This window comes from Triturus cristatus, chromosome 11 (genome assembly GCF_964204655.1).
Source record: "Triturus cristatus chromosome 11, aTriCri1.1, whole genome shotgun sequence".
NCBI classification, from domain to species: domain Eukaryota; kingdom Metazoa; phylum Chordata; class Amphibia; order Caudata; family Salamandridae; genus Triturus; species Triturus cristatus.
Window position 1 is genome coordinate 146,938,354 of NC_140594.1, and position 19,624 is coordinate 146,957,977.

General features: G+C 51.1%; 1 protein-coding gene across 1 annotated transcript in view; it reads right to left on the bottom strand.

Moving 5' to 3' along the window:
* The window catches only part of TCTN2 (tectonic family member 2), a 251,876-nt gene that overhangs the window by 92,576 nt on the left and 139,676 nt on the right, over positions 1–19,624 (bottom strand). The window contains exon 11 of the mRNA XM_085636293.1: positions 12,763–12,843. Within this exon, the coding sequence (XP_085492419.1) occupies positions 12,763–12,843 (81 nt within the window). The remainder of the gene's footprint in view (positions 1–12,762; positions 12,844–19,624) is intronic.

Consider the following 19,624-nt stretch of genomic DNA (forward strand, 5'->3'; position numbering starts at 1 on the left):
GGAGCTGTCAAACAGCTCCTGCTTGCAGAAAGCGGAGTTCTCATCTGTTTCCCTGCACGCAAATATGTGTGCAGAGAAACAGATGAAAACATTGCTCCTGCACGTAGGGAGCTGCATTTCCAGCAGCTATCTGTGTGCAAGAGCAATGACAGCTCCCGCCCGAGGCGGGAAGTCGGCCGGGATCACAGGGGCCTTGAGGCTCCTCCCACGGTTTGATTAGGAAAAGAGGAGAAAGAGGTAAAATAAAGGTCAGAAACGAGGAGAAAGATGCAGAATAAATGTCAGAAATGAGCAGAATGAGGCAAAACAAAGCTCAGAAATGAGCAGAAAGAGGCAAAATAAAGGTCTGAAACGAGCCGAAAGAGGCAAAACAAAGGTCAGAGACAAGAAGAAAGAGGCAAAATAAAGGTGAGAAACTAATAGAAAGAGGCAAAATAAAGGTCAGACGGGAGCAGAAAGAGCCAGAATAAAAGTCAGCAACGAGCAGAAAGCGGCAAACTAAAGAGGGTGGGGCCTCCAACAAGGTTTCAGCAATCCCTCTATGGGGGACTTACTTGTGGCAACAATATGGGTTCTTGGCCCCCAATGACCCTCAGCAGCCAAGGGGACTTCATCCCCCAACCAGAAGGGCGCCAGGAGGCCCCTTTGCTTAGTAGTTGAGAAAGGGATGGGGCCTCCGAAGTGGTCTCAGCCATTCCGTTGTGGTGGACTTACTTCTGTGCAACAATAGGGTTTCTTGGCCCCTAACAACCCTCAGCAGCCAAGGGGACTTCATCTCTCAACCAGCAGTGAGCAAGGAGGTGTGTTTGCAAAGTGGTTGAGAAAGGGGGCAGGGCATTAAACGAGGTCTCCACAATCCCGCTGTGTTGAACTAACTGGTGGCAACACCAGAGGTTCTTGGTCCCAAACGACCCTCAGCAGCCAAGGGGACTTCATTAGAGGTGGCCAAGCAATACTTTGCTGCACACGGAACTCCATGGAATTTGGTGGAGTATTTCGGTAACTCAGTGGAATTCAGCGTAGTTCCACCCAGCCCTAAAAAATGAGCAGAACCCACTAAGGCACCCATGCACCCACTCACCAGACCACCCCAGGATATTGCAGCATAGATTTGCAAATCTGCAGCACAGAAGTTGAAATTTTGCGGCGTTATTATGGCACTTTATTTGACTTTTAACCATTCCTTTTCACCCTTAAAACAATAGAAACGATATTAGCAGAGTATTCCACTCTGAAATAGGAATGCTTCAAGTGTGTGAAGGTCTACGGAAACCACAGCTCCAATCCTAATCTCAGTGGAGGGTGCCGTATTTCTCCCTGGGATATTTTAGCGCACATGTATGCAACCCTGCCGGGGCACCGCTGCCTCCTGGACCCATCAGGCATGACACCTCTTCCTCTGGTGCCTCAGGTGCCCTAGGACGCAGGATCGTAGTGGGTGGAGGTGCATTGCCACTGCTTATATAAGCACAAAAAATATTGCTCTAAGGAGATCAGTGGCATGGGGGTGGGTGGGTGGGTGCAAGCCGTTTCACAATGCAGCTTCCCACCTCCATGTGACTTATAGGGGCTGTGTGCTTTCTAGAGCCCAAATATGAGACTATTCCCACCACAACCCCTCTGCTAGCAACCCCACTCCCCAGGCAGTGGAGTCCCCCACAAAGACAGAATCAAGATCTGAGGGGTTCATTACTTTGCATGCACTTATTGTCATTGAATCTGAATAAATATCTCTTAGACTAAAAAGGGCACTGGATATTTTGCAGAGTTTTAGTACAGTTGACTTTCTGAAACTCCTTTAATTCGTGTCCCCTTCCCAAAAAGAGTTTTTTGTGAATTTACCAAATGGAGCACCATAACACTCTGAGGCCCACTGTGTGTCTTTCCTCTCTCTCGTTTCTCTCTTCCCTTTCTTTCGCTCCCTTCACTTACTGTCATTCCCTTTTCAGTGAGCTCACTTTGGACGCCTCTAGTGTCCACCCTTCCAGCTTTCTGATGGCAGGCTTGCAACACTGCAGAGCTACCTTTACACCCTTCAGAGGGCAGGCTTTTAGCATTGCAAGCTGCCTTTCAAACTTCAAAGCTTGCAGCACTTTTTAACATGACAGAACCAACATTTCTGAGGATAAGCTTGCAGCACAATTAATACTGAAGAGCCTCATCCCGTGGGCACTGGGTTGCTTGCAGCGCAGTACGCATACCCTGACGAGCAGCCTGTTAGCCTACACTACTGCAACGCATTACCAATTGACGCACCTGCAACGGTGCAGGCTCTCCAGGGCACACTCCTGTCATGAAGGGGCCTGGACTGCCTTTGTGTGGATCCGAGGGTGTAGTCACCCATGTGTGCATATTGCCTGAGCAAAATGGCACAGTCACCCAGTTAGAAGGAAAACTGTAATGCGGCAGGAAGAAGCAGCAATTACGGCTGTATAGCAGCACGTAGTGACATGTGCACGTACAGCTAATAAGAGGTCACCATTTTTTTATGTCTTCCAGGTAACCATTTTTTTTTGCGGCCAAAATAGTAAATATTGCGTTCATTGTGCTCCTTTACTGATTTTGCAATTATTTCACGAAACGCAAAATTGCGAAATGCTGGAGGGTCTGACTCACAGAACTCAGACACTCTCACAGCCACTTATAGATCCATTCACTCATGCACCCGCTCAAAGACCAACTCAGATATGTACATCCAATCACAGACACAGTCAGACACTCATGCTCTCACTGATCTATTCAGAGACCCACACACCTACTCACAGACCCTCTCAGAGACTCAAACACCCACTCAGAAACTCATACCCATTTACAGCCCCACTTCTCATACACCCACTGAGACACTCATGCACTTGCTCACACACTCCGTGTCAAAGGTTAGTGGTTACAGTTAGGAAATACAATTATAAAAAAACCTAACAAATTCACTTAGAAAACCACATGTTACAGAAGCTTTATAGTTTTGAAATAGAATTTTTAAAAATGTAGAAATTCACTGAAAAAAATCCAAAGGTTACAAGGATGTTATAGTTAGGAAATAAAAAATTTTAAAACGTAGAAATTCAAGATGGCCGCGCCGAGGTAAAGCTCCGGGATGCCTGACCCCTCGCATCCGTCCTGACTCAGTTGCCGCTGTCCTGGGCGCACTCCGCTTCATGCCACCTGACAAGGAGCCGTAGCCCTACCCTCGCTGCAACTTTGGGCTGATTTGGAGCCGTGGGGACTGAGCTCTGCCGCCTGAGAGCGGCACCGTTGATGAGGCGCGCACTCGGCCGGTTCTTCGGCCGGCGGCGCCTGCTACGAGCGCCCGCGGCATCACACGAGGGGTGCAGGCCGGTGACTGCTGGCGGTTGACCGGTGGCGGGAGGAGCTCGCGGAGAGGAACCTCGGCCCGTGGCGCACTGCGGGTGAGTCGGGGGGGGGGGGCGGTGGATCCTAAGCGCCTCCCCGGACCACCTCCGGCTGCGAGGCCCTGATCGGCGGGCGAATCGGCCCGGGCGGTGGGAGCTCACTCGTGGGACTGGGCCCGGCTACGCAGTTGCCGCCACCCGCTGCCTCGTTGCGATTTGAATTGTGGACCGGTGCGTCCTCCGGGAGACTGCCTCCTTCTGCCCTTCCCGCCCTCCTGCTCTGCACGCCTGGTGAGGATCTGCTGCTGGTGGGGTGACTCCCGCGGGGGCGCGGTCCCCCCGGGTCTTGTGGTGGGCCTCCGCGCGTGGAGCGGTCTCGCGCCCTTGCACCCACGGCGGCGACCTGAAGGGGGCACGCCGCTGGACTGTCCCTGCCCGGCGCCACCTGTTTAAGGGCTATTGACGAAGGGGCCACCCCCTGCCCATTGCCCCTCATCCTCCTTACCCGGCGAGGTTGCCCACGGAGCTGTGTCAGGGCTGGAGGGGGGCGCTTTACGACCTCTGCGTCCCGGGAGGGGTCTGGCTGTTGGCCCTGAGCTGGGGCAGTGGCGGTGCTCCACGCTGCTGGATTGACCCTACGGATTGAGGCCGTGGACAGCGTTGGTGCGGCCAGAGTGTCGCGGCTTGCCTGGGGGCCGCTTCTGGGAGTTGCCAGTGGCGCAGGACCAGTGGCGGGGCGGTGCTGGCCCGGCCCCAGATCCGGAGGGTGAGACGTGTGGACCCGCCATGGGCAAGGAAAAAGGCCCTAAGCCACCGGCGGCGTCCCACCAGACGAAGATTGACCGCTTTGCGACCCCAGACCCCCCGGGTGCCGGCGGGGGGGGGGAGGCGCCCGCCCCAAACAAGGACTTGGCCACCATCCTACATGCTATTGATGCATCTCGCACCTCTTTGGAAGGGATGGTTGGGGAGGTGAAGATAGATGTTGCGCTTCTGCGGCAGGATCTCCGCAACGCCACGGCCCGCATCACGGAAGCAGAATCGCGGATCTCCACGGCGGAGGATGACATTCACCAATTACAAGACCAGGTCCGGGAGCTCACGACCCACTCCAAGGAACTGCATAGGCGGGCGGAGGATGCCGAAAATCGCGCCCGCCGCAACAACCTTCGCTTGGTGGGCTTTCCGGAGGGGGTTGAGTCGGGCCGGGCCGACGACTTCCTGGAGGCCTGGTTTAAATCCTGGATGCCAGCAGACAGCTTGTCAACTTGGTTCGTGGTGGAGAGGGCGCACCGGTCGCTGGTGTCCAAGCCTCCGGTAGGGGCCCCCCCACGCCCCTTTATTCTTCGGATCCTTAACTTCAGGGACAGAGATGCCATTCTGCGGGAGGCACGGGTGAGTGGCCCACTGACTTACAACAACCACACCATTATGATCTTCCCGGACTACAACCGGGAGGTGCAGGAGCAGCACCGTTCCTACACGGAGGTGAAGCAAAAGCTGCGCTCCCTGGGCCTTCAGTACCAGCTTCAGTACCCGGCCCGCCTCCGCCTTGTCTTCCAGGGTACGACGCTATTCTTCGACACCCCCAGGGCGGCCTGGACATGGCTTACCAAGGAGCGGCCTCTGCGATAGCCGGGCGGGGGGCCGTCCGCTGCTGGGCCCAGAGGCCCCGTCGTGGCTGGGTCCCAGCGGCCGCGGCGCGGGAAGCGCACGCGCTCCCGGCAGCGGCGAGGTGCAGCGGTCATCAAGGCCCGGTCTGCGAGCGCTTCTGGCAGACCAGTGAGAGACTCCTCCGCCTCATCTGAAGCCTCCTCCCGGGCGGCCGGGGGGTCCCGGCGCCGAGCGTCGCCTGGGCCGGATGGGTCTCCGACCCCCCTCAACACGCACATTGACTCATCGGACCTTTCCCGCAGTCCCGCTATATGACTTTCTCCTTGTCTCTTGTATTCGCGGGGAAGGTGACGTCCTTGCCCGAGGGCGGGGGTGGGGGGCTCCACAATCTTGCGCTCCCCAGTGCCAGCCCAGGTCAGGACATTGTAATCCGTACTTCAGGAGGGGTCCACCACGCTCTTTATACCCGAGCGCCTGAGCTTGGGGTCTTGTGACTGTTGGTTTGGTTCGGGCGACAGATGCTTCTGGTTTCGAAGTGTAGGGTGGGGGGTTGGGGTTTGGTACTTGTTTGATGTTTCTCCTTGTGAGACTGTTTTCTTTGGGTTGGGATTGTTATTTACTGAGCCTTTCACACAGCGCTGCGCGGCGCGTGGCGTCGTGTCCCTTCATTCAGATCCACCTGTGCGCTCCACTGCCGCTCACCTTCCGCCACCGTCCGCTGGCTTCCCCCGGTGAGAGATCCGTGGTCCCTCCGGGGCCTGTGCGCTCCGTGCCCCCTTCCGCTGGCACCCGGGTCCAGGGGTGTCCTCCCGGCGCTCTCTGCCTGCCTCCTCCCCGGCGCGCTCCATACCCACTGCTGCCATGGCTGATTTAGCTCCCAAAGCCCAGGTGCGCATCCTGTCCTGGAACGTGAATGGCCTGCTGGACCGGCTTAAGCGCACTGCCGTCCTTAAATACGCCCAGCGCGCGGGTGCAGATGTGCTCCTGCTTCAAGAAACCCACCTCCTCGGCGAGAACTGTCCCTTTCTGGCGCGCTTCGGGTATGATCGGGTGTGGCACTCCGGGTTCTCGCGGGGGGGGGGTTGCGGTCCTCCTGCGCCATTCCTTCCCTTTTGTGTTGGCCCGGGTGGTCCATGACTCCCAGGGGAGGGGGGTTGCGGTTAGCGGCACGCTAGAGGGCCGGCCGCTCAGCCTCTTGTCACTCTATGTGCCGCCCACGGGGCTGTCTCCGGCCTTATCTCTGACCGCGTCCTGGCTGGCGACTTTTCCGCCTGGCACTATTGTTCTTGGAGGGGATTTTAACGCCGTCTCGGCCCCACACCTTGACTCCTCGGGTCCGGTCTCGGACTCCCGCGCGGCACGGGCGAAGCAGCTGGCCGGTTGGGCGGAGGCACAGGGCCTATGCGACGCGTGGCGACTCTGGCACCCACACACGCGGCAATATACACACACCTCGGCCGCCCACCACACTCAGGCACGCATCGACGCGATCTTTGTCCCCCCGGCCGATTGTCTGGGTATCCAGGACGTCCGTATCCTCCCCAGGGGGATATCCGACCATTCTCCGCTTCTTCTGGGTTTGGGCCCCCCGCCTCACGGGGCTCGCCAAATGTGGCGCTTTAATGGATGGTTCCTGCAGGACAAGACGCTCCGTAGGGAAGTGGGGTCCGCGATGACACTCTACTTTGGCGACAACGACGGATCGGTCTCCTCGGCGGGCACCCTTTGGGAGGCATGTAAGGCCACGGTTAGGGGGGTTGCCAAGTCACAGGTGGTGAAACATCGCCAGGCGCAGCTGCAGCAGCTCACGGCTTGCGAGGCTCAGGCGCTGCGCCTGGAGCAATCCGTTTCTGACTCTGGCGATCCGGCCGAGACCCGGCAGCTGCGGCTCCTACGTGAGGAGATTCGTCAGCAGTCGCTTGACGCGGCCAAGCTTCTTTGGCAATCCTCGGTGGCGAGGGTATACGGATGGGGTGACAAAAATGGGGCGCTCCTGCACCGTTTGGCCACTTACCCCAGGGCATCACGCATCATCCCGGCGGTGACCGATTCGGGTGGCACGCTTCAGTCTTCGTCCGTGGCTATAGCGGACGCTTTCGCTCAGTACTATTCACAACTCTACCGGGCCCGGGCATCGGATCTGTACCTGGCTTCACTGCTCGCCGCTGGTGATTTAAGCCTTCCCCGGCTGAGGCCGAGTGATTGGGAGAGCCTGGAGGTGCCCATCTCTCCCGAGCAGATCGGGGACGCGATAGGGCGCACGTCCGCCGGGAAGACCCCGGGTCCGGACGGGTTCCCGCAGGAGTTTTATGCCACCTACAAGGATCATTTGGTCCCACGGCTGGGTGCCCTGTATGCGGAAGCGGTTGAAAGAGGCTCCTTCCCCCCGGAGGCCGACATAGCCACGATTGTGGTTCTGCCCAAGTCCACTCCGCCGCCCAGTGACAGGTCGGCCTACCGGCCGATCTCTCTGATCAACACCGATATCAAGCTGTACGCTGCGGTCCTGGCCCAGCGGCTCCGGCCCCTCCTGTCGTGCCTGGTGCACCCGGACCAGTGCGGCTTCATGCCGGACCGGGGCACTCGCCACTGCCTCCGCCGCCTTCATGTGGCACTGGCACACCGCCATCGCATATCTCCCTACCTCACTCTCCTGCTTGCCGACTTCGAGAAAGCCTTCGATTCGGTGGGGTGGCCCTACCTGTTCGACGTCCTGACCCACATGGGTTTCGGTCCCAAGTTTGTCGGGATGGTGCGGGTTCTGTATGCGCACCCTCGCGCCAGAGTGCTGGTTAATGGGGCGCTGTCGAGAGCGTTCCGGATCGGCCGGGGCACGCGGCAGGGGTGCACGCTCTCACCCCTCCTCTTTGCGCTTGCAATGGAGCCCCTTGCTGCCCTGATCAGAGCGGACCCTCTCATTCGGGGATGGGAGTGGCCGGGCCTTGAGGCAGACAGGATCGCCCTTTATGCGGACGACGTTCTGCTGTACCTTGGTGACCCGGCGCGCTCGGGCCCTCGGGCTCTCCACATCTTGGGCCGCTTTGCCCGCGCCTCTGACCTCCACCTAAACTCACACAAGTCCGTCCTCGTGCCTCTTCACCCCTCCCGGGAATGCTTTGATTGGCAGACCACGATTCCCCTCCGCCGGCTGTCTTTCAAATACCTGGGCATCTGGGTCTCCCTCCTCCCGGAATTGAGCTGGGCACTCAACGTGGCCCCCTTAGTCAAGAAAGCCAAAGCGGACCTCATACGGTGGCACTCGCTCCCGCTAAACCCGTTGGGGAGAGTGGCGCTCTACAAAATGATGATTCTCCCCCGGTTTCTGTATGTACTGCAGAACACTCCGGTGTCCTTTCCAAGGTCATGGTTTCGCGAGTTGGACGGGATGGCCACCAGATTCCTCTGGGGTGGTGGAAGGCCACGGCTGGCCCTGTCGATCTGCCGCCTCCCCACCTTTGACGGGCGGCTTGGCATGACCAACCTCTACCTTTATTACCTGGCCACCCGGCTTCTGGTCATTCATGACTGGTTTGGGGGAGGATGGTCTGACCCGGCTTACAGGGTGGAATTGGAGGCCCTGGGTTTTTCCAGTATTCAGGACCGCATGTACGGCGCCCCTATTCCCGCCTCCTGCCCCGACATCACCAAGGCGATTTTCCTGGCTTGGCGGGCGGCGCTCCGCCACACCAGGTGGACCGGGATTTGACGCGCGCCACCCCCCTCTGGCATGGGACATGGTTGCGGGGCTGGAGGGTTTTAGGCCATGGGATTTTTCTCGGCATCTCCCAGCTGGGGGACGTATGGCGGGGGGGGACGCATGTGCTCGTACTCGGAACTGCAGGCGCGCTTTTCTCTCCACCCGTCCCAATTCTATAGGTACCTTCAATTGCGACACGCTATACGGGCATACACCCCGCTGGACATCCGGCTGCCGGATCATAGCCCCCCGGAGGCTCAGGTTCTGATGGGTAACCTAGGGAGGGGAGGTATATCCAGAATATATCGTTCTCTTATTAACAATGCCCCCGTGCTCCAGGAAGGTCTGAAGGAGCGGTGGGAGGAATGGGTGGGTCCCCTGGACAAGATCGATTGGCGGGACGCCCTTATGGCTCCCAGGCTGGTGACGGCCTCCGCCAAGCTGAGGCTTATTCAAATCTATTATCTTCACACGGCCTACCTCACACCAGCGCGCCTGCGCCGTGCGGGCCTTTCCACTGACGCAGCTTGCCCTCGTTGTAGCTTTGACCCGGCCGACTTCATCCATATGGTGTGGTCATGCCCGGAACTGGAGGGGTATTGGCGTGGCATTGAAACTGATCTGACGGAGGTCTTGGGGTGGGAAGTGCCGCATAACCCCAAACACCACACACTGGGCATCACTGACGGCCTGGACGGCACACGCGCTGAAAAAGTGTTTATGACGGCGTTAATGGTGGCGAAAAGGGATATTGCGGCGGCCTGGAAACAGCCGCAACCACCCAGTCTAACCAGGTGGAGCGCAGGAGTGGATTGGTGTGCGGCGCAGGAGCGGACTCTTTACCAAGCTCGGGGCTGCCACAAAAAGTATCGTAGGGTTTGGGGGAAATGGCTAGGAAATGTATTGTAACTTTGCGGTGCAGTGTGGGGGCGGAGGGGGGGTAGTTCGGGGGGGGGGGGGGCGGAGAGGGGGATTGATTCTCAGACGGGGCTAATGTACACTGTTGGTCTGAAAGGCTCACTGTTTTTGTTGCATATGATAATAAAAACTTGTTTATAAAAAAAAAACGTAGAAATTCACTGAAAAAAACAAAGGTTGCAGGAACATTGCAGGTAGGCTCAGATTTCACTCGACAAAGCCAATGCAATTCAGCAGTTAAATTTACCTAAGCTAACTATACTTTACAAACATTAAATTAGAATACTTTGTGTACTACTGAGTAATTCTTATTTTTGACATAGTTTAAGTGAGTAGCTGTGTGACTGTGTGTATCTGTGTGTGAGTGGATGTCTGAGTACCGTATAGGTGTGTGAGTGGCTGTATAAGTTGGATTTTGAGTAGCTGTGTGGGTGACCTAGTCACTGTGTGAGTGGCTGTACTTGTTAGTGAGTAGGTATATCAGTGGCTGTATGGGTGGTTGAGTAAGTAGCTGTGTGAGTAGCTGTATGGGTGGGTGGGTGGTTGTATCAGTGAAAGTATGGGTGGGTGTCTGAATTGCTGTGTGAGAGACTAGGTGTGTAAGTGGCTGTATGGGTGAGTGAGTAGCTGATTGAGTGAGTGGTTACGTGAGCGGGTGTGTGAGTGTCTATATGGAAGAGTGAGCATCTGTGGGATTGGCTGTATGGGTGATGAGTGGCTGTGTGAGTGGTTGTATGGATGTGTGAATCGGTATGTAAGTGATTGTGTGGGTGTATGAGTGAGTAGTTGTATGGGTGAGTGAGTGGCTCTGTTGAGAGGCTGTATGGGTGAGTGGGGGGGTGTGTTCCTGTATAGGTGAATAACTGGGTGTGTCAGTAGCTGTATGGGTGAGTGTGTGGCTGTGTGAGTGGCTGAATGGGTGAGTGACTGGTTGTATGATCAGGCTCTATGAGTGAGTGAGTAGGTGTGTGAGTGGCTCTAAGGATAAGTGAGTGGTTGTGAAAGTACTTGTATGGGTATGTGTGTGGGTGTGTGAGTGGGTATATGAGAGTTTGTATGTTGGTGTGAGTGAGTGTGTGAGTGGATCTGTAGATGATGTCATCAGTGATGTCATTTGAGATGTCAGGAGTGATGTAATATCTGAGGTCATAAGCAGTGCATTGCGGGGGTGTTAGTTATAGTTGACTCGGGTAACTACAACTGCTGAATTTCACTGGTTTTGTATGAGTAAAATCTGAATCTAACTAGAACGTTCCTGTAACCATTGGTTTTTTTCAGTGAAAATATTTTATATATATATATATATATATATATATATATATATATATATTTATTTATAGCTGTGGGATATTGCAATAAAGCACAAATAATCCTATGATACGCTGTGGTCTGTACCTGATTCTGCATGAGAATATTGCTTCTGGACTGTGGTTTCTTCATATATTTATATCTATACATGTATACACACACACACACACACACACACGCACACACACGCACACACACACACACACATACACTCTGCGGGCCACTTTAATTTTTTTTTTTTTATATCCTGGACTTGTTACAAATGGGCTAGAACCATCACACCAGCAGTTTGGCAGCTGGCCAACCAAGTTATAAATAAACCGGTATGAAAAAAGCAAATGTTGTGTTGTGTAATCGGATTTAAAGAACATGGCTGTTCCCCACAAAAGTACTTGTTTTAAGAATAATTAGGGTACAATTAGAACATCATACCAAACACAACACATTGAGCTTTTAGATGCCAAAGAGATGTGTATGCTTCAATCTCTGTCCATGTTTTCATCCACTAGCAATCGCTTTACAAATCTTGTTATTGAATAGCTTAAGCAAAAAAAATCGACTCACAGTACGGTCCACCTACCGCATCATTCCTTGCACTGTGGTACGTTTTGTCAAGAAATTTGATACGACCAGACAACTTATATCTAAAATACCTCTTGCCATAGTGTGGGACATGGAAAAGTCAGCTTCTTTGTTGTGTATTTGCAAAGTGAAATTCCTCATGAGCATGCTAGATCCACATTAGTCATTTATAGTAATTACAGCATTTAATCTCCTACCATTGTCTTGTACTTCTTACTCAGATTTCCAATTTTCAACAAAAAGAAAATGTGGGCAAACGCGAGTGCACCAACATGTTCCACCCCTTCCACTGACACCCCATTTCAACTCTAGATATTTGGGCAGTCATGACTGCAACCTTACTTCATCTGTTTAAAGGCAGGGGGTATTCAGGGAAAGTGTGGAACAGACGTGTGCTGTGCATTTTCAACTGCTTCGAATTAGTGGAAAATATAATTATTCAAGCTACAAATTCTTATGCATAGTAATAAAATGCATTATTGAGCTGTACAGTTTTGGAGCATGGTCATGATAAATAGTTTTATAACATCTTTTCTGTGTCATTGAAGGTTCCATTTTATAAGTAGACCACTTCGTAGACTTAGTTATTGTTAAGGACTTTCAAACACATTTATTATAGAATGAAACCCACATTACAAACCCCTTTAAATGGCCTTTACTGATGCTCAATGATTGGGCTGCAGTTTAACAAAATTATCTCTTCAATATTCGATCAAGGCTGTATCCGAAACATTATCCACTACTTGAATATTTCTGAAATTGTAAACCTGTAGAAATTTCCTACCAGCAAGTATCAGGGATAAGGGGGAGAAGTTGGCTAAGAGGGTGTGTGTGTGTGCTGTAGCCTGAGGCAACGTTGTCACAGAATGACTATCCAAAAGTCAGCTGCATTTTCCTATGAATATATTTTCCTTTTTTATTGTCTGTTTATTACATGCAACACAATTTACCATGAAAAAGAATTGGCCATTTGGGAGTGAATCACATTTTGAATCTCTAGTGTCTATTCAGGGCCTAAGCTATTTAAAAAAATCAATTAATTTTACTCAGCGGTAGATGGCATGGTCTTTTGTGTAATCTCACATATTTAGGTATCGACAATCATGGGGACAAAGCAAAATTGAGTAGAAAACAGTGAGGAAACTGCATAAAAACTGAGAATGGTAAATATTCTAATCCTTTTCTGCCCACTTAACATTTGTTGGGCTTTATTTGAAACGCAACACATTGCCTTTTGATGGAAACAGACAAATCAGTACATGCAGATTCTTCACACATATATTTAATACTTACCAGGGTTTCCAGACAATGTTGTTAAAGGGAAACTGCTGTTCACACTTACAAACTTTGCTACAAATCTCTGTGTCACTATTGCTGTAAAAGGAAAAAAAAACAGCTTTGTCTTCAGCAATTGTACAAAATATCAAAAATAAATACTTAAGCCAGCATGAGATCTAGGAAGTTTTATAATGAAGGCGCTTAGGGGGTAAGAGTATAACAATGTTACATTTTTAGAATGCGCATAGATCCTGATGTAGGGTACAAAGAGCAGTAGGAAGCAATGAAAACCAAAACAGACTTCGATGAAATTAACAGCCCGAACTCAGAGGTGGTCAAGAAGAAAGGGTCCGGGGAGGAGGGATTATGGAAAATACAAAAATTTGCCCAATCAGCTTTGTACAAAAAGAAATAAGTGCATGCCGCATATAAAGTGACTGGAGCAGTCATCGCTTCAACAGAATGGTAATTGATGCCTCTAGAAGAGAGATGCAAAAAGAACACTTGATGGACGGAATGCAGAAAAATGTCATTTGGATACACCTGCTATGAAAGCATGGCCATAAGAAGAGACTAGCGGAAGAGTGAGCACCTGATTTATTTAAAAACAAAAAGCAGTACAGGGATCAATAAGGGACAGGTCCAGAATACTGTTTAATACTGTTTTTAAAATGCTAAAAGTCTATAGTTTACGCATTTAACCAATAACTAGTTCGTGCTCCATCGTTGAGCCTCTTGGTGATACTCAAAGTTGAGAAGGGATACATTCATAAACTTATCCTGAAGGACTAAGGGCCCGATGTACTAACTAACATGCCGTAAAATGTGGCTGCAAATTGTGCACCAACTATTTGCATCTCATCTAAAATTCTGCAGTGTAGTGTAACTTATATACTAATGAGCTGGGTCTGTAGCTAAATTGCAGGTTGCAGAATGACCAGCCTATTGAATAGTAATTTGTCGGGTCGCTAATTACAACACCCAGCAATTGGCTACAACCAAAGGAATGGCGGACTTCAAGTAACAGCCTACCACCAATTCTGTGTTTGAATTCGTTTTGTTCAAAGCAGCCCCTACTTACAAAAAAGAAAAATTAATGCCCTGCTTCCCCAGGGGTCTACCAACACGATTCACAAAGGGGAATCATTGTGAATCAATTACCACTTCCTCTAATTTACTGGTTACTTACCAATGGTTTGCAACCACAATTACAAACCTTTGCTAAACACCAAAGTGACTCACAATTAGGAAGGGACACCCCTTTCATCACCCCTCCTATTTATGGTTCGGTATGTATAGCAAAACAATTTTACAAGACAGAAAGGTTTTTCCAAAACAAAAGTAGATTTAGTAAATAGAAAAATAAGTCACAAACACTGTGAGTGTGCAATTCACAGGGTTTGCAAACTCAAAATGGCTTTGTACATTAGGCCCCAGTAGAGGAAAAGGGAGCCTGGAATACAAAAACAATCCAGACTATTCCAAAGAGGGCACCATCCCCAATTAAATGAAAATAAAGAAAAAATAAACAAACAGGGAATCATGTCCAGTAAAGATTACTTCACACACATTTTTTGTAAGCCACACACAATATCTTTACTACAAGCTATGGGTCCAAGTTATTGAGCCAGCTTAGTCTCTAACTCTATGTCCAGACTCTTATCAGACCAGATGGTCTGGGTGTTTCAGTGCAAGTCTATCTTAAAAGAACGCTGTAATGATGTTTGCAATGTAGGCCAAAACTAAAGTCCTTTGGAGATTGACAGGCAGTACTCTAAGCCTATTAAGACTGGTTTCAGCTCTAGAAATCTGCTTTGGACCGACTTATTTTCCCAAATTCCCTTAGAAAGTCCAAAAAGGTCCAAATAAACCATGATGGATCTGGGGTGCCAAAGGCATTGGCCCTAAAAGAATGACTTTTTAGCAGGAGTGATTCCAGAGCCTACCAAGACAGGATTAGACAATGAAAAGAAAGACAATGGACACCAATGGGCATCAGTTGCATTCACTTTTTCCACCAGAAGAGCATGACATGAGATCATTATTTTATTTTTATTTTGCAGGAGTTAATCACCAGAATGAGCATCTTCTGCAACCAACAGGCTGAAGTGGATAAAAGGCGTGGGAAGCAATGTATAGTGTCTATCAATTTTTAAGTTCCACTGGAGCCTAAAAATATATCGATCGTTATCAAGAATACTTGGGTGGTGCTCAATGGTGACAGGATGTAGCTTAAATAAATTTCTACAGTATGTTCTAAAATGAGGGACAAGTTTATGTATTTGGTAATAAAACCACCTACCACTGTGTTAAGGCGCTTTGTCTCCTTAACTTGGAGAGAATCTACCTGAGAACAGGTGGATTTGACAGTTAGAGTAATGACCCATTTCCCTCATTTGGTTAACGAATAAAGAGTTGGTGATGTTCTACTCAATTTCCTGACTACGTCCCTTCCCCATAACTCCAGCTTTAAATCCAATTAATGCTTTAATATTTTTCACTTTTTGAAGCTATAAAAGGCTTTATACTGTTCGACAGAAGAAGCTGGGTTAGTTTAAGGAAAGGGGCCCAGAGGCACACTGAATTATCTAAAAGTGATTTCTTAGTTGGTTAACAGCCTTCTTATAAGTTACTACGGCTCCATTCAGAGTGATGCAATGCATTCCTACATTGGACCTTGTCCAGTTGCGCAGCAACCAATGTTAGTCCTTTCTCAACATCATCCCATTGAGTCTCCAGGGCTTCTCCCCCATCGCACTTCAAGTGGACATTTCCAAAGAAAGTAACCTGCAGGACACATCTGTGCATGTAGGTTCAATTTATGTCTATAGACGTGCTTTGGGCCAATGTATTCATGACTTATGAATCTACCTTCCCCTGGAGGACTCCAACGAAATACTTCAAGGCAAGAAAGATTGTAATCTTGCTTGTTCAGTTCCTTTGACTACAGCAAGAAATATGGGTTTCATATTTGACAACCAACTAACCTGCTCTACCCGGCTTCCACGAGTTGCTGCCGTCTAGATCTTAAGGACTCTTGAGAAAATCTTTATTTTCCTTCCTGTAGCATCACGGAATACTGTAGTTCGTAACTTGGAGGATAGATCATAGTAATTAATTATATCTTGGCCTTCCCTCCCACCTCATGCAATGACTTCACATGGTCCAAAAAAGCTGCATTAACTATCCTGAACATCCCCAGAAGAAGCTCAGTTGGAGCACCTCTGAAATCTTTACTTTGGCTGCCTGTAAGAAAGAGTTCCAACTTCAAGGTTCATTTTCTTGTTCACAAAGCCCTCCACAACAGTGGGCCCTTTCCACATAGAAAGAAGCTTCTAACCTGCCGTCCTACTCGCAATCTCATATCTTCCTCTGTCACCCTAAGTCATTCCCAAAATGAAACTGGTTAGACAAGGAAGTAGATCCTTGTCAAGAATTCCTGTCATGTGAGGGGAGGAAAACGGTAACCAGCGAAAACGGACTACATCTCCCAGGATGCTTAGCGGTTGAGAGGTTATGTAAACAGGAGAGCTGTTACATAACTCAAGGAAAACACGCCCTATAAAGGGAGGAACCGGGAGGTACAACGCTGTCGGATATTGTGTTTACACCGACGTACCTGCTTAGTGAAGAGCAGTGTTCCGGAGTGGTGCTCCAGTAAGGCAAGAACGGAGGTAGGTCGAGTCGTTACTCCCTGGGCCGTGTCTTGCCCCATCGTCACCTGTGAAGGACCCGGAAGCTCTACCGGATAACCATTGAGCTTCGCTTTTTGACTCGGCTGAGTCAAAGCGCAGTGGCGCTTTTGCTGGTTGGAGTCGTAACTCCCAACCCGACCAGAGATACAGGGACTGCCAGCTGTAACGCACACCAGGAGGTGTTTGCCGCGTTACAGACTCGGAAGTCCACAGGATCGATCGAGCGGCTGCTCTCGGTTCAGTCTTCTTTGCTTGTGATTGGGGTATCGGTGACGCATCACCAGGAGGTGACTCCGCGTCCCGGTGCAGTCTGAGGAAGAGGTTGAGCGGCTGCTCCCTTCAGGTAGAGACCCCGGCTGGGTGTTTCCCTGACTCCTCGATTCTCCCCAACACTCTTCGTGCCCCTCACAGCCTACCGATTGGCATTGTCGGCCATTTCATTTCTGCCCTCTGTTGGCATACGCCGGGATCGGCGTATATGCAGAGGACGGTTAGGACCATCCGTGCTGTGGGCTGGTAACGTACTTAGCCTGGAGGATTCCAGTGACTATAACCTTTGTTTATTCCTTGTATTATTTTTGCCTTCATTAAAATAACTAAACCTTCACAAGTGGTTGCGTTCTCATTATCGTGTCTGTTAAACGATCCTGAGACGTTCAGGGCGTTACAAAATATCCGACCTTAATAACACTAACTGTCTCCCGGTCGATAACAGACATGGCAACACTTGATGATGTGCTGGCTGCTTTAGCGACCGTGCAAATTGAATTGGCTGCCTCCAGGCAAGAAACAGCCGATGTAAAAGCCAGACTGGATGCTATCCAATTGGACCCGCTCACGCCCAGCACCTCCCTCACGAACCAGACCCCTGCGGTAGTAGTGGAAATGCCGGTAGCCGTCCCCTTGGCAACACCAGAGAGGTACAGTGGGGATCCTAACACAGTGCAGGTATTCCTCACACAAGTGGCGCTACATTTATCGTGCAAACCAAGGGCGTTCCCCACGAATCAGGCTCGTGTGGCTTTCCTTATATCCTATTTGGCTGGAAACGCGGCACAATGGGCCGTACCTCTGGTGAGCAGGGACGACCCCATCTTATGTGATTGGGGTGCTTTTCGCGAGGAATTCCTGAAAGTCTTCGACAGAAGGGCTGACTCGTACACGGCGGACCGTGAAATGCTTGAGTTGAGACAGGGATCCAACGACCTGGTGCCGTATCTCAACGCGTTCCGAAGGCTGGTTGCGGAAACCAAGTGGCCTGTTGCTAAACAGACGGTGCTCTTCCATCACGGGCTGTGCGATGAGCTCAAGGACGCCGTGGCTCATATTGACCCACAACCCAAGACATGTGAGGGCCTTATCAACCTGGTATTACGGCTGGAACATAGGCTAAGTGAAAGAAAGGGGGATCATGGGAGAAAAGGAAACTCCCTTCCATCCTATGTGACAGTGGGAAGTCCTGAAACTTCCACCGCATCCAAGGGAGAACCCATGGACATCGGCGCAATACGAGCGAGCCTCACAGCCACGGAGAAAGAGTCACGCCGTAAACAAGGATTGTGCCTATATTGTGGCAAAAAAGGCCACTACGTACGTGAATGCCCTGCCAAACCGAAGACGTCACGTTATCGGGCCAACCGGTCGGTAACAGCCGTGGTGGACGTACCGGCGGAAAACTAGAGGACTCCCAGACCAAAGAAGGGGCATCTCGGAGTCACTCATCCATCCCTTCACTTTCCAACTCGGTCACTAAGGGACAACGACACCTGTTTCTCACGGTGCACGTGGGAGTGCATGAGCAGTGGATACCCGTTGTGGCCATGGTGGATTCAGGGGCCACTGGCATGTTTATGGACCACAACGAGGCATGCAGGCTAGGGCTAGTGCTTCTTCCCAAAGCTGTACCCGAAGACGTCTATGCTGTAGACGGAAGGCGATTGGTGACGGGGCCCATCGGGCAGCACACGGGGGTCCTTCCGATGAGATGTGGGAGGAACCATTTGGAAGAAATCGATTTTAACATCATCCGAGCGCCCCAATATGGCGTCATATTGGGATTGCCGTGGCTACAGAAACACAACCCCTCTGTGGATTGGCCAACACATCGCATCGAACTGACGTCACCGTATTGCATCCTGCATTGTGGAATAAGAACGGAATCCCTTGACGCAGATGAGAGCGGGAGTCAGACGGTGGCTACAGCGGCAGAAAACGATGTGGCTCTCCCCCAGGCTTATCACAGTTTTGAGGATGTATTTGATGAGGTGAAGGCGGAAGTGCTACCACCACATAGACAGTTTGACTGCCAGATCGACCTGGTGCCAGGGGCCAGCGTTCCCAGCGGCAGGCTGTATGCCCTGACGGAGCCTGACAACGTGCATCTCCGGGGGTACCTGGACAAACTCCTCAAGCTAGGATTCATCCGCCCGTCCAAGTCTCCGGCCGCCTCGCCACTCTTCTTCATCCCGAAGGCTAATGGGGAGCTGAGAGCCTGTGTGGACTTTAGGGCATTGAATGCGATAACCGTAAAGAATCGGTACCCCTTGCCTCTCATCAGTGTACTTCTGGAACAGGTCAAGAAAGCTCGTATCTACACCAAGTTGGATTTGAAAGGGGCATACCATCTGGTGCGCATGAGGGACGGAGACGAGTGGAAGACCGCCTTTAAGACCAGGTTCGGCCTTTTTGAGTACCTCGTCATGCCGTTCGGTCTGTGCAACGCCCCGGCAGCCTTTCAGTACTTTTTGAATGAGGTATTCAGAGAGGAGTTGGATATCTACGTGGTCGTATATATCGACGACATCCTCATCTATTCGTCCAGTGTGGAGGAGCACGTACACCACGTCAAAGCTGTGTTCCAAAAGCTGAGGGAAAACATGCTGTTTTGTAAACTCAGCAAGTGTGACTTCCACGTCACATCCGTGGAATTCCTCGGAGTGATGCTGAGTCCAGAGGGACAGGAGATGGCAGAACGAAAGATCAAGGCGGTGAAAGAATGGCCAGTGCCCAAAAAGCGTGAAGGACGTCCAAAGTTTCATTGGCTTCGCCAACTTTTACAGACGGTTTATAGATGGATTTTCAGGATTGGTGGCCCCAATCACACAGCTACTGAGGAAGTCCAAGGAGTTTGTCTGGTCCCCTGAAGCGAACAAAGCCTTTGAGGCACTGAAAAGCGCCTTTGG